The sequence below is a fragment of the Protopterus annectens genome, chromosome 17.part0, assembly GCF_019279795.1.
Source record: "Protopterus annectens isolate FY-2018-M chromosome 17.part0, PAN1.0, whole genome shotgun sequence".
Taxonomy (NCBI): Eukaryota; Metazoa; Chordata; order Ceratodontiformes; family Protopteridae; genus Protopterus; species Protopterus annectens.
In genome coordinates, this window is record NC_056751.1 from 412,989,948 (window position 1) to 413,008,604 (window position 18,657).

At 43.0% G+C, this 18,657-nt stretch overlaps 1 protein-coding gene across 2 annotated transcripts in view; it reads left to right on the forward strand.

The window, feature by feature from the left end:
• Positions 1-18,657, forward strand: part of LOC122791574 (transcriptional enhancer factor TEF-1-like) — a 1,293,239-nt gene that overhangs the window by 732,012 nt on the left and 542,570 nt on the right. For both annotated transcript variants that reach the window (XM_044059336.1, XM_044059337.1), the window contains exon 4: positions 655-719. In XM_044059336.1, coding sequence (XP_043915271.1) covers positions 655-719 — 65 coding nt within the window. The remainder of the gene's footprint in view (positions 1-654; positions 720-18,657) is intronic.

An 18,657-nucleotide genomic window follows, 5' to 3' on the forward strand; every position in this document is an offset into this window, starting at 1 on the left:
TCGTGTAATATTAATGTTAAGGGATGAATCCTAAATTATCAGTAGTGGCATAAATTTGTTTGTATGCATTTATATTAGGTAGTTGATACACAATAGCTTCACTGTTCTAACACTTTTAGTTAATGGATTATTTGCCATTTGATTTTGAGTATGTCTAAGTTGATGAGTTTTGGATTTTGTTAGCCTTTGTGGATTTAGATTTTTATTGCCTCAGTTTGTGAATGTTTGCTGGTTGCTCATTCCAGCTAGTAAGAATATGTTTGAGATTTTTTTTCTCTTGGTAGCTGCAATCAAGGGAGGTCTTTGGAAAGCTATTTCATTGTTTTGAGATCTTAAGGCTGAGAAAGTTAATTTTTCAGTTTAGTTTAATCATGAGACTTGGTCAAAAGTTCTTGCACATAAGTTTGTGAGTAAATCTAAAGATAAATAATATTATCTGACTGTAATGGGAAGTCGTTTAGCTTTGTTCAGGGTTGCACAGGGATATTCAAGTGATTGACCTGACATAAAAACATTAAATGCATAGATACGTTAAAACAATATCATGAGAAGTTTGGAACTTGATTATAGACAAATTAAATGTGGCTGACCTTTTTTCTGTCAGCAGTTTTTCTGTAAGTCCCTCTATTAAATATTTTCTCCCCTGTCTTGCAGGCCGTAATGAGTTGATAGCTCGATACATCAAACTAAGAACAGGGAAAACTCGCACCAGAAAGCAGGTAAGAAGCAAATCATAAAAGTGTGTGCACATAACGGAACTATTCCAGATTGGGCATGTTTTTATTTCCCCATGCATGACCGCGTTGTTGAAACATTTCTATTGCTGTTGCATTTGTTTGCTTGTTGTAGATGTTTGCTGGAGCTGAGTTTGTTTATTTTAACACCATATATGTTTTAATAAACATTTTCCAGACTTGCAAATTTACAAAGGGTTTGGCACACGTTGCTAATGTGGTCCTGCTGAGTTGATTTCTTTGTTTACACTCTCTTTAATATCTGTTTTGGCTCAAATGTTTTAAGTGAGAAGTACTGTGTATTATACCATGACCCCCCCAAAACGTGCACGCTGATTGGCCAGCGTGCACATTGTAAATCGAGTTATACTAATGGAAAAAGGTCCGGTCGCCCGGACTTTCCATTAGTATAACTCTACTTTTAAAACACTGTCTCGCTATGTTAAATGGGTTTAACATAGCGAGACAGGTTTTAAAAAAAAAAGCAATGGAGAAAGCAAGATCTCTGTTGCTTTTTACTGTTTCGCTATGTTAAATGGGTTTAACATAGCGAGACAGTTTTAAAATAAGCAACGGACATCTCCGTTGCTTATTTTAAAACTGTCTTGCTATGTTAAACCCATTTAACATAGCGAAAACATTAAAAAAAAAAGCAACGGGGATCCTGCTTTCTCCGTTGCTTTTGCCCACAGCTCTGATGTACTGCACAGGCGCGCAGTACATCAGAACTGCCGCGGATGCCAGACATCTGCGGAAGGGCAGTAAACAGTCATTTTACTATGCCATTATTTAAGAAAAGTAATCGTTTCTTTTCTTAAATAATGTCATGGTATAATAGCAATAACCCACTTCTGAGTGTGGGTAATGCTGTATTTACCCACGGTTGGCTTTGTTTGGTCCCTCGGGACCAAACCACGCCAATCGTGGGTAAATCCAGCATTACCCACACCCAGGCGTGGGTTATTGCTATAGTAACAACACTCATGTGATAACATAACATTGATGCTATTTTTCTGCTTTAAAGGACATCTGCCTTAAACAAAACATTTCCTGTTCCAGAGTATATTGTTACCTACAGAATGATCTATAGTGTCATGATAGTGGCATTTGCGTACTGTTTAGCTTTTTCTTTTGCATGGAATGTTGGGCTTGGGTGAAGTATGTGTCCATATTTATTTTTTGTGTGTCACATTTTAAGGTTTAAGTTTAGGAAAAGCCCACATAGCCGGGTCTTCCTTTTACTAGATAATACTTAAATTAACTAACCTTTCAGTCTGTGCTAAGATTCAGTTTTCATTAATCTTTAGAAATCATTTGTTATGTGCATGCTCAGGTAAATTGATAAAACTTTCCAAGGCTTCACTTGCACCTCCTGTTACCCATGATACTCTGCCACCACTGTCTTCCCTTTCCTGTTTTGTCCCTTCAGTAATAATGCTCTTCTGGATTCTGAATATCTGTAGGCTACCTTTTGGGGGGAGGGGGTACCAGGACCAGCCTTAGGTCAACTGGCACCCTAGGCGAAAGGGCTCCATGGCCCCCCCACACCACCTGATGCCCCCATCCTGATCTACCTACACCAAATAAATACTGGAAAAGTGCCCCTGCTAGAGTGATGCCCTAGGCAGCCACCTAGTTGGCCTTTGCCTAAGGCTGGCTTTGGGTGGCAGTGGGGGGATTTCACAGTTTCACTCTTTCTCTCTGGTTTCATAATTACCTAATTCAGCATTTTATATGGTAATTAGGTGACCCATATTAACTACAAACACCACCTTATTAAGAAAGGACATAACATACTGAACCCTTCTCTAATCCACACATATAGACTACACCTACACCTCCTACAAAATGGTGATATACATCCCAATCCAGGCCCTGCCAACATTAGTCCTGCTTCCCCTAGTAGGCCTTCTACCCCCCCCCCACCTCTACAAGGCCTCACAACTCCCTCTTCTTAGCTCACTTAAATGTACGTATAAGTGTAAACAACAAAGTTACACACCTTCATGCCCTACTGGATGTACATGACTTTGACATCCTTTGCTTAACCGAAACATGGTTAAAACCAACAACCCAAGACTATGAAATCACCCCTCCTGGATATAACATTTTAAGAATGGATCGCCTTAACAAGAAGGGTGGGGGTGTGGCTATAATATACAAAGCAGGGCTCCAGCTTTCAATACTAGATGCTCACCCACCATCCACTACTAACTGAAATTTTTATCACTAAGCTACAGCTAAATACTTGTAAATCCATCTACATTTTATGCTCATATCTTCCTCTAGGCAATAACATCAACTCCCTAGAAAATATCCTTTGCTGGCTGTCCATTAACTATCCACAGGAAACCATTGTGCTAGGTGACTTTAATTTAGACTGGAATACCTGTAATACTGACAACCCAACTAATTACATAAATCTACATGGCTTCTCCCAAATTATCACCTCACCTACCCACACCCATAAACCCAACAACAAAGAAACCACCCTTGATTGGATCCTAATACATACCCAGTCCATAACCTATAATGTAGGTATACTGCCTGATGACCTTAGAGATCACTCCCTTCTTCTTCTTCTTTCGGCTTTTCCCAGTTAGGGGTCGCCACAGCGGATCACTGTCCGCACATTGAGTGGCAGTGGAGTTTTACAGTGCCGAGTTGCAAGCCCGGCGCCCAACCTTCAACAGAAGGCACACACACACACGCACACCTAGGGACAATTTAGAGAATCCAATCCACCTGCAGCATGTCTTTGGGATGTGGGAGGAAACCGGAGCACCCAGAGGAAACCCACGCGACCACAGGGAGGACATGCAGACTCCGCACAGAAGGCACCCCAGCCGAGGATTGAACCGGAGAACCTCTTGCTGTGAGGCGGCAATGCTAACCACTGCACCACCGTGGCTGCCCCCCTTAGTGATCACTCCCTAACCTATATTATTAGGAAAAAGCTTAATATACCCTGCCCTACAACTTTTAGAACTACTCGCTCTCTCAAATAAACATTTCAACCCAGAACACTTCCAAAATGAACTGAGTGTATGTAACTGGACACCATTAAAACACCTCCAACTTGAAGAAGCTGTGGCATACTTTAATTCTAAGTTCCCTGAAATCCTTGACTACTATGCCCCTTCCTGTAGCCTTAGGAACTCCACCAAAACAGCTCCATGGCTTACTAAGGAAACCAAGAAAAACATTTTGCTAAGAAACCAAGTCTGGGCCAAATGGCGTACCTCTAAAAACCCGTCTGATCATGTAAAATTTAAACAACTCAGAAACTCTACTAAAACATCTATAATATCAGACAAAAAAACTTCTTCTTGCAACTTCAAAATACTAACCAACAAAGTCCACAGAAATTTTGGTCAGGTATCACTAGACTCATTGACCCAGGCAATTCTAAAACTCCATCCCCATCTGGAATTACCCTTGACTCTCCCAAACAAATTGCTGACTCCTTCAATAACTTCTTTACTGAAGCCATCCAGTCACTTGCTAACTCTCTACCTCATGTATCCTCTAATCTGCCCTCCTCCTCACATACCTCATCTCCCATTTTCCAACTCTGCCCTGTCCCCACATCCCTCAGCTGTACCCTCCTTCAAAAACTCAAACCCTCTACCCCTTCAGCAGACCATTTGCTTTCTAAATACCTTCAAATTGCCGCCAAAGTTATTGCCTACCCAATCTCTATCCTTATAAATAGAACCGTTATTGAAGGTACTGTCCCAGCCATCTGGAAAGTTTCACATATCATCCCACTACATAAAGGTGGCAACTCATCAGAACTTTCAAACTTCCGTCCAACTGCCCTCCTCTCTCCAATAGCAAAAATCATGGAAAAATGCATCCACCGTCAACTATTAGACCATCTTCTTCAAAATAGCCTATTAGCCAGCTCCCAGCATGGCTTTCGACCTTTCCATAGCACCACTACTGCCCTCCTTTCCTTCTCTGACCACATCAACAAAAATAGCAACAATAATACCCTGTCCTCTGCTATCTTTATTGATCTTTCAAAAGCATTTGACATGGTTAACCATCAGCTACTGCTGAATCTTCTCAAGTCTCTCTCATTTGATACTCAAGCATTACAGTGGTTCAAGTCCTATCTAGACAATAGACAACAGGCTGTGCTATGGGAAAACACTCTATCCTCCGACCTACCTGTCACCCTTGGTGTACCCCAAGGATCCATATTAGGCCCTCTTCTGTTCTCTATCTTCATAAACGATCTATCTATTAGTATTCCCCAAGCTGTAACTATACAATATGCAGACGACTCCACATTAATATCCTCCGCCACAGGGCCGTCTGAACTGCAGTCCCTCACCCAGAATACCTTTGAGCTTGTAGAAGAATGGTTTCTACAGCGGTGTCTCCTCTTTAACCCCAAAAAGACTAAACACTTGCTCTTTACGCCTACGCAAAAGTCCACCCCACTTAACTTCACTATCAAATCTAAAAATGGTACAGTCATATCTCCTGACACTACTACTAAACGCTCAGGAGTAACTATTGACCACAGCCTTAACTATGATACTCACATCAACATCACAATCAAATCAGTAAACCGAAAACTTGGCTCGCTCTACAAAATAAAGCCCTTCCTTACTCCTATAGCTAGAACTACTATTGCCCAAACCCACCTTATCTCTACTCTCTTTTATGTCTCCTATATATATACAAATCTATCCAAATGCATCCTCCACAAGCTGGCAGTCTCTTACAATAATATTGCCAGATTTGCTACCAGCTCCCCTTTTAGAACACACCACTGCCTAAATCTGAAGCAGCTTGGTTGGCTTGAATTCCACAATCAAATTTTATTTCATCAACTGAATATTGCACATAAAACCCTTTACCACCCAGAAAACATACCAATTCTCACTAGTCTAATCTCCCCATATAAGAATCTTACAAACCTATGCTCAGCCAGTAAACTTCTGGTATCCATACATAAACCAAACAACAAAGCAGGAGATTCCCTTTTCTCTAATACTGTGGGGAAAAGTTGGAACCTACTTCCCAGTGAACTCACATCACTATCTTCAACTTCACTCTTCAAAAAGAAACTAAAAATATACCTTAAAAACCATTGGCTGTGTCCCTGTTCAAACCCTGACTAAGACTATCTCTGTCTATTTACATCACAATCAGTCTTCCCAAGTTTCTTACTCACTTTATTGCCACTTTAAGGCCTCTACCATCTAGATGCTCTAGTTGCTCATATACACCTAAGATGTAATTTACCTCTTTTTCTCTCCTGAGTTTCTCCGCCTCCTCTTACTCTTCCAATCCTGTTTTCAACTACCTGATCTCCCAAATTCTGCAGAAGACTTTCTTCCCACAGCATTCACAAAAAAAAAAAAAAATAGTACCTTATCTTATTTTTGTGCTATTCTTCTGTTCCATCAATGTTTGCTAAATTACCTTAATCACCTGTTTTTGTCTAGCAACCTATCTGCATCTGAAGTTTAATGTTCTGCAACTTATTACTTAATACTTTGTGTGTCTAGTCTGTTTTAATGTGGAGCTTTTCTCCCCGGGCCTCTACTGAAAATGAACATATATCCAGCTAGACTAGCCCGGTCAATAAATGTAAAATAAAATAAATAAAATAAATTATTTGCAACATTTGAGAGTATATTTTTGCTTTAGCTAAGCATCTTCTCCTAATGCTAAGGCATCGACATATTACTATTGTGTTGAGATGACTTTTTTCTTTTTGGCTTATTTGAAGGAGGCCCTTTTCACTGTTATTCCTCGTTCTGTAATAAGTTTTAACTGTGACAAGCAAACCACCTGTGGTGATATTCAGGCCAAATGTGTTTAATGCTCATGTCCACAGCACTTTTCTGAGTCTTGTGGTAATTGTGGTAAATTTAATAAGGCAACTTAGGAGACAAAGAAAGCACATTATCACCTTTTTAGTTACACGATCAGGTTAAAGAAAGGTTTTAGCAACTTCCATTAGTTCTGTGGTATGTTCATGTTTTTTGACATTAAGAAGGTGTCTCCATCATCTCCACAGCCTATCTTTTTTTTCCCTACTTTCCTTGATCATAAGTAGTTTATTATCCAAGTCCATTTGCATTTCTATGAAACAATTATTTGTCAAATTGCTAAGTCTATAAGCAGTCCTTCATTGAGTTCAAATTTGTTAAGATCAAACTATGGCTTCATCTGCATGTACAGATGTTGAAGCTGCAGAAGGAAGGTTTCCTGTTACTTCTCTTCCATTTGAGGCAGTGATGACTTCTGCAGCAATATTGTCTTCTCCTGCATTGTTCGTGCATACCCTGCTCAAGGGGCCTTCTCCTGGTCTTGGTAGTGGTGATGTTCTTTGTGTTTCACTGTTGCAGTCTTTACATTTTGTAATCTGCTGACAGGTTGCCCTCAGTTGGCCTGAATAACAAAGTCTTGGGTCCTGTGTTGGTTGTGGTCTCCTCTTCCATGACTTCAGGTCGTCAGGGGTATAAAACATGCAGCCAATGCCATTTTATTCAGTCTTTCTTGCCGTGCGGTGCCCGAAGCAGAAGCAGTTCGCAAGTGCCGGTCGGCCGACTCCTGAAATTTTCAAATTCGAGTTTCAGAACCGAAGTCTTCAAATTAAAGCTAAGTACCCCTGTTGGGGAAACTTTTTCTTGCTCCTTACCAATGTCAATAAAAGTTAATAATTGCATTACTTGTGGGAAGCAAATACCTCATAAGGATTTTCATTTGTACTGTATTCCTTGCCTAGGCCCAGATCATAATGTGCCTTGTTGTCGGTTTTGTGCTAGATTTAATCAACGCATTGTTAAGTGTCGGTATATTTTTGCTTCTAAGTATTTTGGATCAAGATTTAATTATCCTGAAATGTCATCTGTTAGCAATCCGACTACTGAAGTCCACAAAAAGCGCAAAGAAAAAGACAAGAGACAGACAGTCGAGGTCCAAAACCAATGACGTAGCTTCTCCTAAGCCAGTCGCCGGTTCGCCGGTACTCAGTGAGGTGCTTTCGCTGCCCCTGATGCCCACTACTTTTGAGTCGCAGGCCTCTACCGAGACCCATTCGGAGTCCGGTATGCCGCGAGATTCTCAGAGTATTGAACCCGTGGATGTCTCTCCCTTGGATGGGTCCGGAGCCGCTGAGCAGGCACCGGCTTCTGATGTTTTCAGGCCTCAACATTTTTATATTAAACCGACGCCAGCCTCAAAAACAAGATCAAAAACGTCTTCTGTGTCTAAAAACCCTATGCATGAGCCACGTGCTCAGACCCCTATGCCTAAAAACAGATATCAGAATGGCTGAGGACTTAATTACCTTGATCAGGGGCTCCCAACCCCCCCCCCCCACACACACACACACACACACTGCTAAGAGGCCTAGGCAAGGCACTGGTTATGAATCTTCAGATCAGGTTTCCATTTCTTCTGATTCCTCTTCTGATCAGGAATTTGTTCCACCCTATGAGGATTCTGATGCAGAAGAATCCATCCCATCTGCATCTCCTCCTGAGGATTACTCTTTTGGAGAAACTTTGCATACTTTAAGGGAACATTTTCACTGGGAGAATCAGGACTTCTCTGAATCAAAAAAGAAGCTTAGGGATTTCCTCCTTCTTCCTCAGCATAGGCCTTTGGCAGTACCGCCTGTATTAGACATTGTTGATGATGTGTTTTCGGAATCTAGCATGGCTCCTGATTCCCTACCCTCCGGCTCCTAGAAAGCCAGACGGATATTAGAGGGTTCCTGACTTCCACAAATTTCTATTCAAAAATCCTGCTGCTGATCCGGAGACTATTTCACAGGGTCCCAAGGGTGTAAAGGCCTCCACAGCCAAAAATCCTACCCCCTCTGATAGAGATTCCAGGACGCTGGATAGATGGGGAAAGAAGGTGTATACGTCTGCAACCTTGGCAATTAGGGCCTTAAACTGCCAGTTTCATATGCTTAAAAAATCAACAGCATGTTATGGGCTTACTGAAACAGAAAATTATGTTGATTTCTGATTGTGTGGAAAATAAAGATTTACAGAAACTATTACATTCAGCAGAACAGGTTGAAAAGCATACTTTGCAATGTGGTTTTGATTCCTTGGAGACCTCTTGCAGGGCCGCAGTTACTGGATCTGTGATTAGGAGGCATGCCTGGCTCAAGGAGCAAAATCTGCCCGATCATGTTAAAGCTAAATTGTTGGATGTCCCCTTGCAGCATGATACTCTGTTTGGTAATAAGGCAGAAGAGATTTTAAAGAAAGTGAAGACAAAGCTAAATCTATGCAAACTGTAAAAGATTTCTTGCAAGTGTAGCCACCCAGGTTCAGTAGGCACTGGCCTACTAAAAATTGGTCCTTTCCTGTGTCCAACAGAGCCACTCAAAGCAAATCCAGGTGCTCCAAAGGCCCCAGATACCAGTCACAGGGTTCTTACAGGTCAAAGCAATGTGGTGCCTCCACCTCCAAATCTGGAGGAAACCAAGCACAACCCTACAGTAAGCAGTCTCAATGACTTCCCTCTACCTTCACCAAACACTTATCTTTTGGCAGCCCCTTTGGGGGGAAAACTAGCACTTCTTGCTCAAAATTGGCAGTTAATTACTCAGGACAAGTGGGTATTAAACATAGTATCCCAGGGGTAGAGATTTCATTTACATACTTTCATTTCCATACTTTGCCAATTCCAAACGGTTGGCCAGATCTGCCACAAAATCAGTGGGCAGAGGCTCAGAAACAAGTTATATCCCTCATGGATATGGGGGCTATTCAGCCAGTACCAGAAAAGGAAAAAGGACACTTTTTATTCGACTTTTCTTGGTACCCAGAAAAGACAATGCCTGGCGTCCAATACCAATACTGGACTTATCGATTTTGAACACGTTCCTGGACATTCCAGAATTCAAAATGCTGACTTTACAACAGCTACTGCCTATACTGAGCAGGAACGCTTGGATGTTCATCGTGTTACCCTGCTGCAGTCATCACACTTGGGTTATCCTGCCATCAGGCGGTCCCACAGTCGGCCCGAATTCCAAAGTCTTGGTCCAGCATTGGTTGCTGTCGCTTCTTCCCTGACGTCAGTGCACCAGGGGTATATAAGAGGCATCCAACGCCATTTTCTTCAGTCTTTCTTGCCGCGCAGTGCCCGAAGCAGAAGCAGTTCGCAAGTGCCGGTCGGCCGACACCTGAGATTTTTGATTTGAATTTCAGTCCGAAGTCTTCAATAAAGGTAAGTACCCCGTTGAGGAACACTTTCTTGCCTTAGTCCAATGTCAGAAAAAGTTAACAATTGCATTTCTTGTGGGAAGCAAATACCTCATAAGGACTTCCACTCCTATTGTATTCCTTGCCTAGGCCCAGACCACGACGTCACAGGTTGTCGGTTTTTTGCTAGGCTTAATAAACAAACTATCAAATGCCGTTTTGACTTTGCACGGCATTACTTTGGTAGGAAATGTAATTATATCATGCCGTCGGAGCAGCTGACTACCGCCATTCATAAAAAACGCAAGGATAAGGACAGGCAGCCTAGGAATAACCCAGACTCCGAGGCCTCAGCTGGGCCTGTCACCGGTTCTCCGGTTTTCAGTGAGGCACCTACGCAGCCCCTGACGACCGCAGAACTGGAACCCCCAGACAGCTGTGGATTCCCAAGTGGAGTCTGTTAGGCCGACGCAGCCATCTACCAACACCGGAGCAGAACTAGACACCGGTGCAGTGGAAACCACCTTCGGTTGCAGAAGGTGTCTTCAGACCGACTACACTCACCATTAAATCTTATGCTAAGCTTAAAACTCCTTTAAAACCTAAGAAAACTGTACATCAGTCTACAGTTCAAGGCCCCATGCCTAAGAAACAGATGCTTAAGATGGCTGAAGATTTGATTACCCTTATCAGGGGTTCCCATCTCCCTCCTGATAAAAGACCTAGACATAAAGAGGATTATGCATCCTCTGACCAAGTTTCTCTCTCCTCAGATTCTTCTGAGGAACAGGATTACACTTTTTCACCTTATGAAGATTCTGATGCTGAAGACTCTATTCCCTCAGCATCTCCCCCTGAAGACTACTCTTTTGGGGAAACTTTACATACCATGAGGGAACATTTCCACTGGGAAGGCCAGAATTACTCAGATTCTAAGAAAATGCTCCAAGAGTTCCTTTTACTACCCCAGCACAGACCTCTTGCTATCCCTCCTATTTTAGATATTGTGGATGATGTTTACTTGGAGTCTAGTTTAAATCCAGACTCTCTACCTCCTGCTCCAGCCAAACCAGACAGATACTACAGAGTGCCTGACTCACACAAATTCCTTTATAAAAGCCCTGTAGCTGACCCAGAAACAATTTCCCAGGGTCCTAAGGGAGCAAAAGCTTCTATGGCTAAAAATCCTGTGCCCTCTGAAAGGGATTCCAGAGCCCTAGATAGATGGGGAAAGAAAATATACACCTCAGCAACTCTGGCTATGAGAGCATTAAATTGCCAGTTTTACACGTTGAAATACCAACAATTTCTAATGTCTCAGTTAAAACAGAAAAATGAGCACACATTCAGAACAGCCTGAATTCAAGGAAATGCAGGATCTGTTGCATGCATCTGAACAGGTGGGCAAACATACTTTACAATGCGGATTTTGAAGCTTCCTGTAGAGCAGCTGTTACTGGCTCTGTCATACGTAGACATGCTTGGTTAAAAGAACAAACCCTCCCTGACCATGTAAAAGCAAAATTATTGGATGCACCTTTACAGCATGATGTATTATTTGGTGTTAAAGTAGAAGAGGTTTTAAAGAAAATTGAGGATAAGGCAAAGTCTATGCAAACGGTCAAGGATTTTTTGCAGGTACAACCCCCTCGTTTCAGCACAAATTGGCCAACAAAAAACTGGTCCTTTCCAGCTTCAGACATCACAGAGGGGCAAATACAGACACCCAAGGGGCAGAGGTCAGTCACAGGGCCCTTACAAACCTCGCCAATGGGGTTCTGCTACCCAGAAAGGAGGAGAAGACAGGCCCCAAGCTAGCAGAAGACAAACACAATGGCTCTATCCTCAAACTACCAAGCAAATCTCTCCTGGCAACTCCCTTGGGAGGAAAACTAGTATTTTTTGCAGACAACTGGCCCATCATCACAAAAGACAAATGGGTTCTAAACATTGTCTCTCAAGGATACAGATTCCACTTTCATACTTTACCAAGGATCAAAGGAATGCCAAACCTGCCACCAAATCATTGGGCAGAAGCACAAAAACAAATTACAGCTCTCATGAACATGAGAGCCATTCAACAGGTACCTACACAGGAGCAAGGACAAGGATTTTACTCAAGACTCTTCCTAGTCCCAAGAAAGGACAAAGCATGGAGACCCATTCTGGATATTTCAGTTCTGAACACCTATCTGCAAGTACCAAAATTCAAGATGCTAACACTACAGCAGCTTCTTCCCATGCTGGGCAAGAATGCTTGGCTAGTCACTTTGGACCTCAAGGAGGCATACCTGCATGTCCCTATCAGACAAAATTGCAGAAGATACCTCCACTTCATTGCAGGTTCAACGCATTATCAATTCTCTGCACTGCCCTTTGGCTTATCTACTGCGTCCAGGGTCTTCCCAAAATGTCTGGCACCAGTAATTGCATACTGCAGACAAAGAGAAATTCAAATATACCCATACCTGGACGACTGCCTTATTCAAGCAGAAAGCAAGGACATTCTTTTAAAGCATCTGGCATTTGTCAAACACCTTCTATGTTGCCTACGGTACACAGTAAACAAAAAGAAATCAAAACTAGTGCCCTCACGAAACATAATATTCCTGGGTGCCAGCTTGAATACAATGGCCCAGATGGCTTATCTCATGCCAGACGAGCGACGACAGCTCTTTCAATATTTCAAAATAATGGCAACAAAGACCCAACTCCCTGCAAGAAAAATTCTGCAGGCCTTGGGATTCATGGCATCTTGCATACTACTAATACCATTTGCAAAACTGCATATGAGGAAATTACAATGGTACCTGAAAAGTGTATGGACTCAGCACAGAAACAGCTTGGAAACAATGATACCACTCATTTCCTGCCTTCAACAGGAGTTTCTATGGTGGGCACAGGCATGTCACCTCAACAAGGGTCAGCCTTTCACCTTACCCACAGCCAGGCAAACTATGACAACAGATGCATCGGACTATGCCTAGGGAGCACACATGGTAGGGTAGTGCGTTCAGGGCAAATGGACTACAGATCAGAGGCTTCTGCATATCAATCAAAAAGAAATGCTAGCAGGACAGAATGCCCTAACAGTTTTCAAGGACCTTCTACACCCAGGACAATTAGTAATAAAGACAGACAATACCACAGTCATGTGGTACATAAACAAGCAAGGGGGCACACATTCTTACCCTCTATGCAGGCAAACAATGACCTTGTGGAACACTGCACTGTCTTACCAGGTTCAATTACAAGCACAATTCCTGCCAGGAAAGAAAAACACATTGGCAGACGACCTAAGCAGAAATATCATGGATCCACACAAATGGAAACTAGATCCACAAGTATTTGCAATGATAGCTCAAAATGGGGACGCCTAGACATAGATCTGTTTGCAAGCCCCCACAACCACCAACTTCAAAAATTTTGCACAAGGACCTTCCATCCACTAGCTTGGAAAGTGGACACCCTCTCATTCAGTTGGAAAACATTAACAGTGTATGCCTTCCCTCCACTGCCTCTTCTAGCAAAGGTACTGCTGAAAGTCAGATTAGAGAGGCCACAAATGATACTCGTTGCACCAGACTGGCCACGCCAGCATTGGTATCCAATTTTAAGGAACATGGCCCACGGACCACCATGGATTTTGCCACAAACTCCTCACCTGCTCACCCAGCGAGACAATCAGATTCTACACAGTCAGCTCAAGACTTTAAACCTGGCTGCATGGCGAATTACCTAAATAACCAGCCAACACCTTTATCCAAAGTGGTTATGGATATCATTCTGGAGGTCAGGAGGCCCAGCACCAGGAAAACATATTCAGACAAATGGAAAAGATTTTGCGCCTGGAACCAGGCTAAACGCCTAAATCCCCTTGATCCAGTCATCCCTCAGATTCTACAATATTTAACTGAGATGTTACACAAAGGACTTTCCTTTTCATCTATTAAGATCCACGCCTCAGCAATTTCAGCTCATTACAGCACGGATCCTCCTTTACTCTCACATCCACTCTTTAAGACAGTACCTCAGAGGGGCTAAGAACTTAAGACCGCCAAGGAGAGCTCCAACACCTACTTGGGATCTCAGCTTTGTTCTGGAAAAGCTTACATTGCCACCCTTTGAACCAGCTTTTTCAGCTGATTTAAAATTTCTTTCTTGGGAAACTGCCCTACTACTAGCAATAACCTCAACTAGAAGAGTCTCAGAGCTACAGGCACTAATGGCAGTGGAACCTTTCCTCATTTTTCATCAAGACAGAGTTTCTCTATGAACTAATCCTTCCTTTATGCCAAAGGTGGTATCCAGTGTGGCCCTAGACCAAACCATTCACTTGCCCACCTTCTTCCCAAATCCCCAGAACAAAGGAGAAAGACTCCTGCGCTCTTTGGACATTCACAGGCAATTACGTTACTACTTGGATAAAACTAAGGCTTTCAGAATAACTGACCAACTTTTTGTAGCCTATGCTACAGGATCACAAGGAAAAGCTATCCCAAAACAGACCATTTTTAAATGGATATGGCATTGCATACGTTTCTGCTACACACATCATGGGAAACCAGTACCTGCTAACATTAGGTCCCACTCCACCAGGGTTACAGCTACATCAGCAGCCTTTCTCAGGGGAGTGCCAACCAAGGATATTCTGGAAGCTGCTACTTGGAGTTCAGTGCACACCTTCACCAAGCACTATCACTTAACTCTATACTCTAAGACTAGAGCTGGTTTTGCCACTGCAGTTTTGCAGGGTTTACTAGCTTCTTCTAACCCTGTTTGACTCCACCTCCCATCCTTAGCTTTGGGATTCAACCCAAGTGTGATGACTGCTGCACTGTAACACGATGAACATAGTACAGTTTTGTACCTACCATAAATGTAGATGTTCGAGTGTTCACCCTGCTGCAATCCAGGTTACCCTCCTTCCATCCCCTCTGAACTAGCTGAACTTATCTCTACCACTCTATCCTATGCTACCTCTGTGGTGTATTTGCTTGTGCCTAATGGTATTGTTTTATTTTTATATAGCTATATGTGTGTGTGTGTGTATATATATATATATATATATATATATATATATATATATATATATATATATATATATATATATATATATATATATATATATATATATTACCTACCTATTGGGGGCACCTGACATCTGGGGCAAGAAAAACTGAAGAAAATGGTGTTGGATGCCTCTTATACCCCTGGCGCACTGACATCAGGGAAGAAGCGACAGCAATCGATGCCGGACCAAGACTTTGGCATTCGGGCCAACTGCGGGACCGTCTGCCGGCAGGATAACTCAAGTGTGATGACTGCAGCAGGGTGAACACTCGAACATCTACATTTATGGTAGGTACAAAACTGTACTTTAGTGACTCTAGACTTAAGAGGCATACCTGCATATCCCAATAAGGGAATCCTGCAGAAGATACCTCCGCTTCAAGGCAGGTTTTCTGCATTACCAATACTCTGAGCTGCCCTTTGGTTTATCTACTGCGCCCAGGGTCTTTACAAAATGCCTGGCACCAGTAATTGCATTCTGCAGACAGAGAAGCATACAAATTTATCCTTATCTGGACGACTGTCTCATTCAAGCAGAGGACAAGGACAAGAAATCCCAACTGGTACCCTCTCAAATGATCACATTCCTGGGTGCACGCTTGAATACAACTGCCCAGATGGCTTACCTGATGCCAGACAAACAAAGGCAACTGACAACCTACTTCAAACAAATGGCAACAAAAACCCAGTTATCTGGAAGACAAATTCTGCAGGCTTTGGGGTTCATGGCATCCTGCATTCTACTAATTTCATATGCGAGACTGCGTATGAGGAAACTACAGTGGTACCTAAAAAGTTTATGGAGTCGACATTGTCACAGCCTGGAAACAATGATTCCTCTCATTCCCTGCCTACAACAGGAGTTTCTTTGGTGGGCAGAAACATGTCACTAAAACCAGGGACTGTCATTCACTCTACCCCCTGCCACCCAAATCCTAACTACACATGCATCAGACTATGGTTGGGGGGGGGGGGCCCACCTGGCGCGGAGATGCATTCAGGGCAAATGTAGCCCAAAACAAATGCATCTGCATATCAACCAGAAAGAGATGCTAGCTGTTCAGAATGCTCTGACAGCCTTCAAGGACTTACTTCATCCAGGACAACTACTGATAAAGATGGACAACACCACGGTTATGTGGTACATAAACAAGCAGGGGGGGGTACACATTCCCACTCCCTTTGCAGACTAGCCATGGCATTGTGGAACACAGCTTTGACTTACCAAATACATCTTCAAGCTCAATTCCTGCCAGGAAAACAAAATACTCTGGCAGACGACCTAAGCAGAAATCTTATGGACCCGCGCAAATGGAAACTGGATCCACACATCTTCAGCATGTTAATTCAGAAATGAGGGTGCCCAAACATAGATCTATTTGCCTCTCCCCAAAATTATCAGCTGGACAAATTCTGCACAAGAACTTATCACAGAAAAGCATGGAAAGTGGGTGCCCTATCCTTCATTTGGAAAAACCTATCAACCTATGCTTTTTCCCCCCTCTGCCTCTACTCTCCAAGGTCTTAATAAAAGTCAGACAGGAAAAACCAAAAATGATCCTAGTTGCTCCGGATTGGCCTACTTCATCCGGGACAACTACTGATAGACAACACCATGGTCATGTGGTATATAAACAAGCAGGGGGGGGCACACATTCTTACCCCCTTTGCAGACTGGCCATGACTTTGTGGGACACAGCATTGACTTACCAAGTACATCTGCAGGCACAGTTCCTGCCGGGAAAGGAAAATACTCTGGCAGACGAACTAAGCAGAAACCTCATGGATCCCCACGAGTGGCAGCTGGATCCACAAGTCTTCAGCATGATAACAAGCAAATGGGGATGCCCGGGCATGGATCTATTTGCCTCCCCTCACAACTACCAGCTAAAAAGATTTTGCACAAGGACTTATCACAGACAAGCATGGAAAATGGATGCCCTATCAGTATGTGCTTTTCCTCCACTGCCACTCCTCCCCAAGGTACTCCTAAAGGTCAGACAGGAGAAGCCAAAAATGATACTGATTGCCCCAGACTGGCTCCGCCAGTACTGGTATCCAATCTTAAGGAATTTGTCTCAATGCCCAGCTTGGACCTTACCTCAGATACCCCATCTACTGTCCCAGCAAAACGATCAGATCCTGCACAGTCAACTCAGGACATTAAACCTAGCAGCATGGCAGATAATGTAATCATACAAAACACACCTCTCAGTAAAGCTGTGATGGATGTCATTTTGGAAGCCAGAAGGCCTAGTACTAGAAAATCTTATGCTGGAAAATGGAAGAGATTCTGTGCCTGGAACCAGGCACAAGGAAGTGATACAGCTGTACCAAATATTCCTCAGATTTTGCAATACTTAACTGAGATGCTGGACAAAGGCCTATCTTTTTCATCAATTAAAATTCATGCCTCTGCCATTTCGGCTCATTACAATACAGAGCCACCAATCTTGTCTCATCCTTTATTAAAGCAGTACCTCAGAGGAGCCAAAAATTTAAGGCCCCCAAGGAGATCACCAATACCTGCATGGGACCTCAACTATGTCTTGGAAATACTCACCCTGCCTCCTTGCCAGCTGCTACTGCTGATATAATGTTTTTATCTTGGAAAACAGCTCTGCTCCTAGCAATAACTTCTGCAAGACGAGTTTCAGAGCTACAGGCACTCATGGCTATGGAACCTTTTATCATGTTTTATCCAGACAGGGTTTCTTTGAGGACAAACCTGACATTTATGCCTAAAGTGGTGTCCAGTGTGGCTCTTAACCAAACCATTCGTCTGCCAACTTTTTATCCAAATCCACAGAACAAGGGGGAGATAATTCTGCATTCCTTGGACGTACACAGACAGATTAGACTCTACTTGGACAGAACCAAAGCTTTCAGGAAGGCAGAGCAATTACTAGTGGCATATGCTGCAGGATCACAAGGAAAGGCGATCTCAAAGCAGACTATTTCAAAGTGGATAGGCCACTGCATTCGTTTCTTCTATTTTCAACATGGCAAGCCAGTGCCTAAGGGCATTAGGCCACATTCAACCAGAGCTGCAGCCACTTCAATAGCCTTACTCAGGGGAGTACCAACCAAAGACATTTTAGAGGCTGCTACTTGGAGTTCAGTGCACACCTTTACAAAGCACTGCCATCTGCCACACTACTCTAAATCCAGGGCAGGCTTTGCCACTGCAGTTCTGCAGGGCCTCATAACCGCTCCTAATACTGTTTAGCTCCAGCCTCCCAACCATAGCTTTGGGACTCTACCCAAATGTAATGACTGCAAGAGTGAAACACGAAGAACATAGTGCAGTTGTGTACACTAACCATAAATGTAGATGTCCGAGTGTATTCACTGTTGCAGTCCAGGTTACCCACCCGCCATCCCCCCTTTTTCTGCTGGAACTTATCTTTCCTTCTCTGATTTATACAACCTATGTGGTATATTTGCTGGTAGATAAAGGTAAAGTTTATATTGGTGCATGTAATTTTATATATATAAATTTTGGCTACCCTTTTAGGGGGCACCTGACAATCTGGGGCAAGAAAAACTGAAGAAAATGGCGTTGGCTCCTTCTTTTATACCCCTGACGACCTGAAGTCAGGGAAGGGGCGACAGCAGCAGACGCAGGACCCAAGACTTTCGAATTCAGGCCG